General features: G+C 37.3%; 1 protein-coding gene and 1 pseudogene across 1 annotated transcript; one reads left to right on the forward strand and one right to left on the reverse strand.

Annotated features, from left to right (window-relative positions):
- Positions 1-5,252: 5,252 nt before the first annotated feature.
- LOC122011218 lies at positions 5,253-11,848 on the reverse strand (annotated as a pseudogene).
- Positions 11,117-12,112, forward strand: LOC122011219 (probable CCR4-associated factor 1 homolog 9). The gene has a single exon (XM_042567620.1). It carries the CDS (start codon positions 11,117-11,119, stop codon positions 12,110-12,112), a length of 996 nt encoding a protein of 331 aa, XP_042423554.1.
- The last annotated feature ends 195 nt before the right edge of the window (positions 12,113-12,307 follow it).

Here is a 12,307-nt window from a genome sequence, read left to right on the forward strand (position 1 = left end):
AGCAGCCGCGGGAAGAAGGAAATCTACCAGATCGCAGCGACTCAGCTCGGTCAAGAACCGGTGCAGAGGAAGATCGACTTGGTGTACGGAGGAGGAAACGCAGGGCTCCTAGAAATTGGCCCAAAGAAAAGAAAATAGCAATTTTGACAAAATCTTATATAATTAATTATAAGAAAATTTTAAATTCTAAATTGAAAAGCTAAAAGTTTAAATTACGTTAAAGGATATAAATAAATAATTTTAATAAATTATATAATCTAATATTCCTCTAAAATTTATGATGCTATAATCAAAAGTATTAAGAGTTTGTCAATCAACAACCGGAAGCATGAAGTGGAATGAGCATTGGTAAATATATTTGCTATTTGCAGTGAGGAAGTAATAAAAAGTAGTATGATAGTGTCAAGCTGTAGATGATAACGAGTGAAATGATAATCTTTCTCAATATGCTTTGTTCTCTTATGAAAAACTATATTGCGCGTAATCTGAATGACACTCTGATTATCACAATGAAGAGCGGTAAGTTTAATTCTAAAGAAAAAAATTTATATATGCAAACAACCAACGTAGCTAAACAATCTCACAAGTGGTGATAGCCATGACATGATATCAGCTTCTGTAGAGGACATGGAAATAACACCTTGCTTCTTGCTTTTCCAAGAAATAAGAGAATCTCTAAGAAAAATATAGAAGTCGATGGTCCACTTACGATTCGTAAGGTTGTCCGTTTAATCAGTATTAGAGTACGCACAGAGCTCTAATAAGGAAGTAGAAGGGAATAAGATACTCTGAAACTGGGTTCCCCGAAGACACTGAAGAATGCGAAGAACAACAACTCAATGAACTGTGGTCGGTGCAGTGATAAACTGACTAATCACATGTACATCATACGCAATATTAGGATGAGTCACAGTGAGATAAGACAAGTTTTCCACAACTGTACAGTAGAGGTTAGGATCTGACAAAGGATAACCATCTGATGGAGAGTACCTAACATTAGTCTCAAGAGGAGTATTAACTACCATGTTGTCAGTAAGACGTGCACGTTCAAATAGATCAACTATGTACTTTGACTGTACAAGAGATAACCTTTAGGTGAAGAGGCGATCTCGATCCTCAGAAAATATCATAGTAAATCCAAGTCTTTCATAGCGAAACAACGAGCTAATTCAAACTTCAAAGACTGAATTTCATCAAAATCATTACTAGTAATTATCATGTTATCCATATATAAAGATAAAAGTATACGACCTCATGTGTACACTTGACAAATAAAGATGAATCATGATTATTGGAACGAAAGTCAAGCGAGGTAATCACCATAGAGAACTTTGCAAACCAAGCACATGGTGCTTGTTTGAGTTCATAGAGAGCTTTGCGAAGCCTGCAAACTTCTTCATATCAGTGAGTACTCTAGGAGAAGGCATCATATACACTTCTTCTAGAAGATCATCATTCAAGAAATTATTCTTGATATTTATCTGAGATATTTTTCATTAACAAACAGAGGCAACGATAATTAACATACAAACAATAGTCATTTTAACAACAGGGGTAAAAGTTTCTTATAATCCATGTCATACTCCTGAGAGTAACCTTTAGCAACAAGACGAGCATTGTAGGATCGTAAAGTCGCTAGAGAGGGGGGTGAATAGCAATCATCAAAAATTACGTATTAAAATGAGTTATGTAGCGGAATAAAGAATATGGAGAAAGAAAAACCAAGCGCTAACATATGTAGTTTTTTACTTGGTTTGGAACCTTCGACGACTCCTACTCAAGGCTCAGACTCGTTGAGTACTTTCGTTGGACAATCCACTAATAGTTCGAATGATTACAGAATTTAAGTACAAGAACTATAAAAAAAGGTTACCGACAACAGAGAAAATAAATAGATCTTGATTGTCAGTTGTTAGAGGAGGTTTACAGCGTCGTAAAAGCTTTTTTGGAGCACCGCGCAGGAATGAAAATTGTAGCAGATAATGTTTTGAAACTATTGGTCGAAGGCCCTTATATAGGCTCATTTCGGGCCCCGGAACCCCTTCGGGTGCTCGGATTGTTGCTTGCATGGTGATCTCTTGTCAAAACTTTATCCGCGAAGTTTATCCACTTCCGAGTGCCTGGATCCCATCCAGGCGCTTAAACAGTTGACGTGGGCTCGACCAATTGACATACTCCAACTCAACTTTGGGATACTTTTTCTAGTTCAGGCGCTTGGACCAGCTCCGGGCGCTCAGACCGCCCGGGTGCCTGGGGCCCACCCGGGCGCCCGGACTCGCTCTTTTCTGCCTTTAAATTCTTGTAAAAAGGAGTTAGTTCAGGCAAATAATAATATATTTATCCTACAAAATAAAGTTAACACACATTAATAAGATAAGAGTAGTAATTAGATCCTATTTTTTCGAGATCAGAATCTAGTTGTCTTAGTTTAGGTTTTCCAAATGGACCTAAGCTGGACAAACGCCTACAGTTCCCTCAACCGGGAACGTATCCTCACTGGATCTCTCCTCTTGTTGCTTACCTCTTACTTACCAACTGCAGTCGTTTGACTTGTCTTTTGACCCACCAAGTCTTCCCACCAGTTGTTAGATCCGCAGACCCAATTGGACTTTCACCAGTTGTCAGGTCCCGTAGACCTAACCGGACTCCCACCAGATATCGGGCCCCGTAGACCTATCTGGACTTCCCACCAGCTATCGTGTCCTATGGATCTAGCTAAATTTTAGTCTGGTGTCAGGTCCTCTAGACCTATCAACTCCTACACACTTCGTAAAGTAATTAGGCCACAAAATACTTTAATTTTAATCTCCTTATCATTCATCAAAATTCGAGTTAGATCATTAGTACAAATTACACCAACACTTTGTACCGTTCAATAGAACCATGAGATTTAGTTTGGATCTTATAGACCCAACAAGAACCAATGACGCGTTTCCTTGGTGATAGAGGTACCAAATCCAAGTATGAATATGATGCAGAATAGTTAATTTCTTGTCCATATCATTTTGCCAAAGAGGATTACCAACAACTTTTTTATATAACAAAAGCTCAGAAAGATGATGAATAGAGGCTGCAAAAGAAGCAAAGGAAGTAGAATAACAAGAATTAAGCAAAATCAGGTACTTTAGCGGACTTACGAGAACGTATAGACCGACGAATATGATTGTCCGCAATTTGTAGAGGTGATAGAGCAGTGAGGGGGAGGTGAAGGTGGAGCAGATGTTTCGAGAATACCAGATTCAGTGAAGCTGTCATGTGGAAGAGTAGTCATGGGGGAGGCTTTATCGGTGTTTGTACTAAAGGGATTAATGTGAATAAGATCTGCATGAGTTATGTCATATGGTAGAAGAGGTATGGAGAAAAAAGGAATATACTCAAGAAACATAACATGACGAGAGACATATAATTTTTTATTAACTGGATCAAAATAATGATATCCCTTTTGACCAACACCATAACTAAGAAAGACACAGAAAGCAGACTTAGAAGACAACTTATCACACTCAACGTGTGGTCAGAGAACAAAACAGATACAACCAAAAACATGTAAAAAGGAATAATAAGGAGAATGACTATACAGTTTTTGAAAAGGAGACAAATCTAAATTGTGAGAAGTTGGAATAATATTAATTACATGAGTAGCAGTAAGAACTACTTCTCCCAAAAAAATACTAGGAACATCTGCAGACAATAAGAATGAATAGGTTGTCTCATCAAGATGTCTATGCTTTCTCTTTGCAATCTCATTCTGTTCAAGTGTTTCTCGACACGAGGTTTCATGTATAGTACCTTCTGATGCAAGTAAATGAGAAAAAAATATTAAAAGTGTACTTGCACTCCAAATCACAACGAAAACACTTGATAATCACCGAATATTAAGTTTTGACAAAAGCTTTAAAGTCATTGAAGATGGTAAGATAATCATGTATGTGTTTGATAAGATAAACCCAAGTATAGCGAGTGCAATCATTAATAAAAGAAACATAATATCTTTATCCCCTTTTGTAGTAATAGAAGAAGCCTCCCCCCCCATACACCAGAATGAACAAGATCAAAAGGATTAGTCGAAAAAGATAGACTTTAATTAAAAAGTAGCGTAAAAAGTTTTGTCAATTTACAATCACTACAATCAGAAATATCATGACTTTTTAAAGTTCTTAATACTCTAGACGAAGCTAAAAATTGTAAACGAGACGCTAAAACATGACCTAGACGAGTATGCCACAAATAAAAATCAAAAGAAGAACAACTCAATCGAAAAAATGACAAATCGACTCTAGAAGCTGCAACATCTGGTACTTGAAGCTTATCCAAGATATAGAGTTGAAAGTTCTGATACTATGTAGAAATTGACGCCAAAGAAAAATAGTAGCCGACTTGATTTGAAAATCCAAAAAGTGATTGAGAAATAAAGAGTATAAAATTTTATATAATTAGTTACCAGAAAAACTTAAATTCTAAATTAAAAATGTAAAAGATTAAATTATCCTAAATACTATAAACAAATAATTTTAATAAATTATATAATCTAATAGGGCTCGTTTTCAAAATTGTTCATGATGGTGATTGCCCTTTTTTTGGGTTTACTCCCCCCTCCCCCCATCTCTCTATTTTTTTATCTCTCATGCTCTATGCCTCATACTGTGATTTGCAGAGTGATTCCGAGGACTTTGATGCCCAATGAGGTACGAGTATTATTATGCAACCAACTACCAGTTCTTTATTTTCCTTGGTAGTAAACACGCATCCTGATGGAACCGGGAATGATGCATGGGCAAATAACAGGGACACCACTCGGGAGGTGAGAGCAATGGTGGGCATACACCCGAGGAAGGCCGAGATGTTATAGTATTGTAATAGCTATTGTGTAACAGCTACTTAGGTAACTGTTATAATTAATTTAAAATGATTTTGATTAAGTAATTGGTAAAAAAATATTTTGATATAAAAGTATTCAAGATTTAAGATTTTAGGATTTATGATTTAGTTACTTAGTTAGCTTACAACTATTTTAAAGTAATTTTGATCCGCTTACAATTATTTTAAAATAATTTTGATCTGTTTAAAGTGATTTTGATAAAATTTAAATAATTTTGATTAAAAAGTATTTTTAATATAATAATATTTTATGTATAATAATTTTGACTAAAATAAAATAATTAATTTTTCACGTTGTTATTGTTTTTTTTTTTTCTTTTTTTTGAATTGGATTGAAGGTGGATATGGAACACTGGAAGAGCTCCTGGAAGTGATCACTTGGGCTCAGCTTGGCATCCATGATAAGTCTGTAGAAATGGCTTATTGATCCTTTGTTTTGCTTCGGGGAGTTGAGCAGAGAAACAGGGTTGCTCGTATTGCATTATGTCGGCAGCTCGTTCAAACTCTTCCCTTAGGATTTTGATGCTGTACTTGTCGACTACCCGACCAAGGTCGTGCGAGATATTGAACGGGTCCTCGATGCATATTAGGTAACGGTCATTTCCAATTCGCCGCGTCCAGTCCTTTTCTTGCTTCCTGGAAGTTAAAACAAAATGGATAAGTTTGAATGAAGCGAGAAGTATAAACGAAAAGGATCTCGATCCCCTAATACGAACAAATACAACGATACTGCTGAATGGAGAATCAAGAAATGAAGATGCTGTAGACAAGGAAAACTTCAAATTCGATCTGCGTTAGAAAGAAATACGAAGCTAGACATACATTTCCAAACTAAGCTAGACATTTCCAGCCGAGGAGTAATTACCAAACTGCAAAAGTCTAAAGAACTCGTGTCGAGAAAATACGAATGACATTACCTGATGATGCTCCCTGTGCGAATAGATATGTCCCCTCTGGACGGTGCGATGATTAAAACATGGGGAATTACTACATGAGGTCTTGGGGTCGAAACTCGGCGTGACCGAGCATAATCTCCCCCCATGTCTTAGTCATTTGCACTAATGGCTAGTAGTCACCCGTGATTTACCTCCTCTGTGTTGGCCTAGGGACGGATTGGTGGGGGCGCTATGTATTCTCCGCAGAAAGAACAATCAAAGTCGATGTTCAATCACACAACTTAACAAACATAAATATCAAGATTTCAGTGAAACAAAATTATGCGATAATTACATCCAAAAGACTTTAAGATCATGTTAACAATGATGATTTTTCTTAAATAATAAAAGATAAAATGTTTTTTTTTTTGTAAGTCGTATCTTGTACGCGGCCTTTGCTGGAGAGAGTGCTAATCTTATGAGAAAAAAAAATTGTAAATGTAGTCCAGGGCAGCATAATCTCAACTTGATAACACAATTAATTCGAATAGGTTGGCTCTTTAAGGATTTCTCCATCCGTGTCCAACTAAAGTTAGGAAAACCATATCTAGTGAATAAAGTATCGGTTGCATTAAGAATTAGCCCAAACTACTCAATCAGAAGCCAACATCAAGTAGATTAGATATTTCGTCACACAATCTACCAACTGGTTTATTCCTTAAATATGAGGCACATCCAAAAATGCTTAGTAGTGTAAGAGCAGTTACTAGTATTCTACTAGTTCATATCGACCTGTATGCCCTGGAATCAAACAAGGAAGGTGACTAAAAACCAAAGATATATTTTGTATTGGTGAAATTCTTAGAAAATCTACAGAGTACGACTAACTGATGACATATTAGAAAATCAAAAGAAGATGGTCTACAGTGAAGGTGAAATTTCTTTTTTTTGTCTCCTTCGGTAAGAGCAACCGCAACGCTGTTAAACTTGGAACGTTAATGCTGACATGGATATCTTTTTATTGCACTGTAGCATTAACGTGTTCAAAGTTCTGAACACGTTAATGTCTACAGTTTTAAAAAAAAATAATAAAAAAAAACTATTAACGTGTTCAAACGTTAAAGCGTTGCAGTTGCTCTAAATCATTTATTTCAAATAAAACCAGTCACTTGCTCAGTAGTTCCGATTTATAGGATATGAATTAACCCTTTTTGAAAGAGTATAAATACATCACAGGACCCCGCGCGCGCACACACACACAAAGAGAATGAAATTGCTTCATACCTGCAAACAAGGAAGAATTGCAGGTCTTCGTAGTTGCAGAAAGTGGATGCACATTAGCACGTATATGGAAATAAATCACAGTCAATTATCTTCATCCTATATTTAGCCCGTAGATGCTATAAGCTTACAATTGTGTATCAGTAGTGCAACTCACTCGCCAAATCAGTAGTGCAACTCACGCATAGCTAGAAAGTGTCCCTTGATATGTTTCATTGACACGACGAGATGTAGCCCAGTGTTTAACAATAAAAGCCAATTGTCGTAATCTTTCATCAATCTGTGCGTAATCTTTCAGGAGTTTGGTGTTAACAACTGCCAAAAGGTTATTGACACAAATATCACATGAAAGACCAGTAACTGGATCCATCAACTTCACTATAGGAACCCTAGCACGAGTTAGTGCCTGCAAAATTATGTAATTTTAAGAAAATTGTTATGGCAACGATCTATTCATATATCCTGTTTGAAAAACAAGCAAATAAGCCAATTCATTCGAGACAAATAAAACAACATAAGATAACAGAAGCTAAGCTATGATCTTCGAACAATAACACGATTAGTCGACGACTCCTTTGCATAACAAATCCAAATGTTTTTTTTTCACCCAAACCTACACCGCCATAGTTTTAAAATCCTCCAGAGGCATATTAATTAAATTGATATTTTGAGGATAAATAGAGATTTTTAGAATACAAAAGCATATATCTACTGTGACTATTTCTCATAGGATGATCACTGGGTATCCATGCAAGCATGCCTTTTTAGATGCCATACTACACAAACTAGGGTGCATATCATGCATGGATCTCAGCACCAAAATTTAAGTAACTGAAGAATTCTGTTAGCATATTTGATCTCCCCTTCTTTTCTTTTTATAATATTGTCTCCCTAAATTTTTAGTCAATGTCGCTAAACAGAATCTACCAACAATCCTTCATTCCCTCACTAACTTCCTTGCTACAGCCTATAGGACGTACAAGCAAGTAGCAGTACCAAAACTAGTAAAGGTGTTTCTTTCTTCCTCTTTCATCAGGTGAATTGGTTGAGGCTGCAATTTGTTATTGCTTTATTTGAAAGGACGAGTTGAATCATCTATAAACATTACACGTGGGCCTGTTTGAACTGGCCATTCGATTCAGGTCAATCAGGATGTGAATCTCATAATCGCAAATATAAGGGTCATAACCATCATAGGACCTCATTGACAATGCTCTCCAAAAAATGTAGTTTCAGAATATGATGTTGTGATAGATTTTTGGAAATAAATCACTGAAACTTGAGTACGGAGAACCTGATGTATGTAGGCGTCAAACACATCACATTATTAGATGGGAAGATGACGTGCCCGACACAATATAGACTTACCAGGGTCTTGTTTTGGAAAAAAAATCATTAACATGAGAAATATAATAAAAATAAAAACCATTCAAGAAAACAATGTCGTCCGATGATAGAGCATGCATCTATATGAGAGAATACATGTCGGTTACCTGGACAATTTGAAAATTACCAGACTGTAGAATTTCAGCCAACTTCAACACAATATCAGATTTGTTCAAGCCTCAATCATTGATTGCAAGGCAAACATCAATGTCACTTTTTGAGACACCAAAAGTGTTGGCGCATGATCCATAAAGATGAAGCTTAGCATCTGGTCATTCTCTGTACACCAAATTCTCTAGAGACAGGAATAACTGTTTTTGTTTGGCCTTTTCTTCCTCTGTCGGTACCAGAGACTCAAAAATTGAAATAAAACTTGGAGTCATTGAATCAATGTTGGGGCGGCATTGAATTACCCTTTTTTGAATCCTCATTCTCTGACTTGAGACATGATTTCCTCTGTACAAGTCTAACCTTACATCCTAAAATAAAAAAAAAATCTAAAATGTGACGACAATTGAAGTACAGTCAAGATCAAAGGATAACTGCGATATGATAAACTTAGGTTGAAAGAAGCATCAAACATGCCATATATGCATTTTGTGAATCTCAATAATTTTGTGAAATACATTAAGTTAATCGAATACTTTCAGTCAGTACAAATAAATGTTACATATCACCATCACAAGAAACTGTGATGCAGCAATTTGTGACATAACAAATACAAGGAAAAGGCCCGATGTATGGCTTAGCAACTAAAACTCTAAAATGCCAATACAAGTGGAATCAATGGAACTAGGTATATTTATATAGTAAGAATACCAAATTAGGAAACCTAAAATAGGCGTATAAATATGCACTATTCAGCTTCTGAAAACTGTAAAAGGAAATTATTAAGTGTTCACTTAGTTTTCATGGATTGAACCTAAACATTCGTATCATAGGACAAAACTGATGGCTCGAAATGCATAGCAATATTTTTTAAAAAAATTAAACTTCAGAACATTCGCTTATATTAAAATTTATTTTGTTGAATGAAGACATTTAACTTTTTCAAACTTAAAAATATACTTAATTTTAAGTATTTCTATTTTATAACATAACTGTCCTTGTATACAAAAGAACAATGTGAAATTTGATACATGATACGACATTGTAATGTAATAAGAAAGTAGGTCACAATAAAGAAATATCCTAATTGTGTACTTTGTGGAATCAACATGGTAATTTTAAGCATCAGTATATTATGATTGCATCATCCCATCTATGAGCTCCTCGCCATTCCTCAATAGGAGTTCAAACCTGACAGACTTAGTAACAAATGTACACCATGATACGACATTGTAATGTAATAAGAAACTAGATTACAATAAAGATATCCCAATTGCGTACTTTGTGGAATCAACGTGGTAATTTTAAGCATCAGTATATTATGATTGCATGCACCTCGCAATTCCTCAGTAGGATTTCAAACCTGACAGACTTAGTAACAAATGAACACCATGACCAAGTTAGATAAATAAAAAGAAATTTCCTTTCCTGAAGGTGATGCCTGTATATCTTATCTTGTTCGCATTTAAAGCCTCTAGACAACTTAGGAAATGAAAAATTGCTCAAACAAAAAATTGTACAGAGTCATAGAAGGTATGCAAAACTTGATCGTCTGTTGGTATTATAATCTGAAAGAGGTAAGAAGTATGCATTTGCCTCAACATCATCTTATCAAACCATGCAAGACCCATCTATTTTGGATGCATATGAAGGAAACCGGAGCTTAGCTTTGCAACAAAATGGTTAAAACTCATGTTCACAAGGTTAGATATTTTAGGTAATGATTGAAAAACTGTCAGTTATTTAAAGAAGTTACTGTTTGTGATAGTATGAAAGCAATATGCAGAGTTTAAATTCATAATAAACCATGTACAAACAAATTTTATGATTTACCTTCGAACTTGAAATGCTAGTAAGCGCCACCATCTTTTTTACTTCGGCAGACACCAATGATCCCTCTTCACCTGGAGTTTTTCGTTCAGAGTAATTGTCCTCGATCTCCAGCTTCTGCATGCTAGTTAGTTCTTCAACAGTTTCATGCTCTGAATCCTGATCAAGTTCCTCAATATCCTTTTCTACATAATTAGACGGAAAGCTACTGAAAGTAAGCTCAGAGAGTGCCTGATTTTGCTGTTTACTTCGCTCAATGGAATGGATATAATCTTGAGAATTTCCAGATGATATAGTTCTTCTTTGAGCATCTGCCATGAATGGATCAGATGCATGATCGTGGATTTCTGCCATATGAGAGTGCCTCCCTGTTGCTGGTATCCTTTGCCCCATCTTCATTGTAGGCCTCTGGAGCGTCGCACCCAAGCTGCAGTTCCTATGAGAAAACCCGTTTGATCTCTCTGCTTGCACTTTCCCATGGTCTCTTGTAATTGGCGGCGGTGATCGAAAACCTAGCCGGAGTCAGTCGGTTCCTTGAAAAATCGTAATTAGCGGCGGTGATAGAAAACCTAGCCGGAGTCGCAGCGCCGCAGCATTTCAAATGAATTGCTTGCTTTCAACGCTACGAATAAAATAAAAATAAAAATAAAAATAAAAATAAAATAAAATAAAAATAGAGTGCGGTGACCGGAAACCCGGCCGGAGTCGGAGCACCGCCTCCGAATCCTAAACCCATTTGGTTTCGATTTAGTATAAATATGGATGCCCCCAGTCAGTCCGGCCATTTATCGCTCTTTCCTCTGTTTTCTTTTCTGCGCCCTGGCGATTCGGCGATTCGGCGATTCTTGTTGTTTTCTGCGCCGTTGCGATCAGCAATGGCAACCTCTCAGCAGCTGCATCCGGTCGATCTTCTTCATCCTCAGGAGCAGCAGCCGCTGGCGACTTTTCTTCGTCCTCAGCGGCAGCAGCGACCGGTCAGGGTTCGGCGAGTATGGGCTTCAAATTTGGACCTTGAGTTCTCCATCATCGCCCGAGTGCTCCCTCGATTTCCCATGGTGTCTTTCGACACCGAGTTCCCGAGATGCACCCTCCTCCCGCAGAAGCCGCACTACCTTCTCTCGGCGGACGAGCGCTACGCTTTCTTGAAGGCCAACGTAGAACGGTCGAAATTGACCCAACTCGGTCTCACCCTCTTCGACGCCGATGGCAATCTTCCCGGCGGCGTTGGAGAGGCTTTCATCTGGGAGTTCAATTTCTGCGACTTTGACGTCTGTCGAGACAAATTCGATTACAATTCGGATGGAATCGATTTCAGAATGCTATTTCTCAAGGGGATCGACCCCGGTCGCTTTGCTGCGTGCTGTCACAGTGCTGGTCTCGTACGTCATTGTCCATGCTGCTCCACCACCGCAGACTGGATCGCCTTCGGCAGCGTATACGACTTCGGTTACCTTGTAAAGGCTTCGTCTTTGGATCAACTACTACCAGATACTCTGAATGAATTTTTACTGCAAGTGACCTACTTGTTCGGTAATTTTATGGACGTCAAGAATCTGATGAGCCACTGTGATGGATTGTCCGGCGGATTAGAGAAGGTTGCCAGGACTCTGGCGATAACTCGGGAAGTTGGTGGCGCGCACGAGGCAGGGTCTGATAGTTTGTTGACCACGAGAGTCTTCTTGGAGATGAAAAAGCTGTTCTTCACAAATGAAGCTGACATGGCACCGTATGGGAATGTCATTTGGGGTTTGTGATCAATGTTGTCAGTGGGGGCATTGGTGTTTAGTCCACTTATTTGTGTTGTTGATGTATATGGATAGCAATCCGCAAACTGTATTTGGCGATTATTCAAAATATGTGTTTTTTTATTTTATTGTTGATATATGAATGGTTATAAGAAAAATATAAATTCGTTTTTTGTTTTTTAAATTTCATATTAAGCGAATAAA

Source organism: Zingiber officinale, chromosome 8A (genome assembly GCF_018446385.1).
Source record: "Zingiber officinale cultivar Zhangliang chromosome 8A, Zo_v1.1, whole genome shotgun sequence".
NCBI lineage: Eukaryota > Viridiplantae > Streptophyta > Magnoliopsida > Zingiberales > Zingiberaceae > Zingiber > Zingiber officinale.

What these genes read in the sequence shown, in the direction of transcription:
- LOC122011219 (XM_042567620.1), top strand. Translation starts at nt 11,117, where the DNA reads ATGGATGCCCCCAGTCAGTCCGGCCATTTATCGCTCTTTCCTCTGTTT.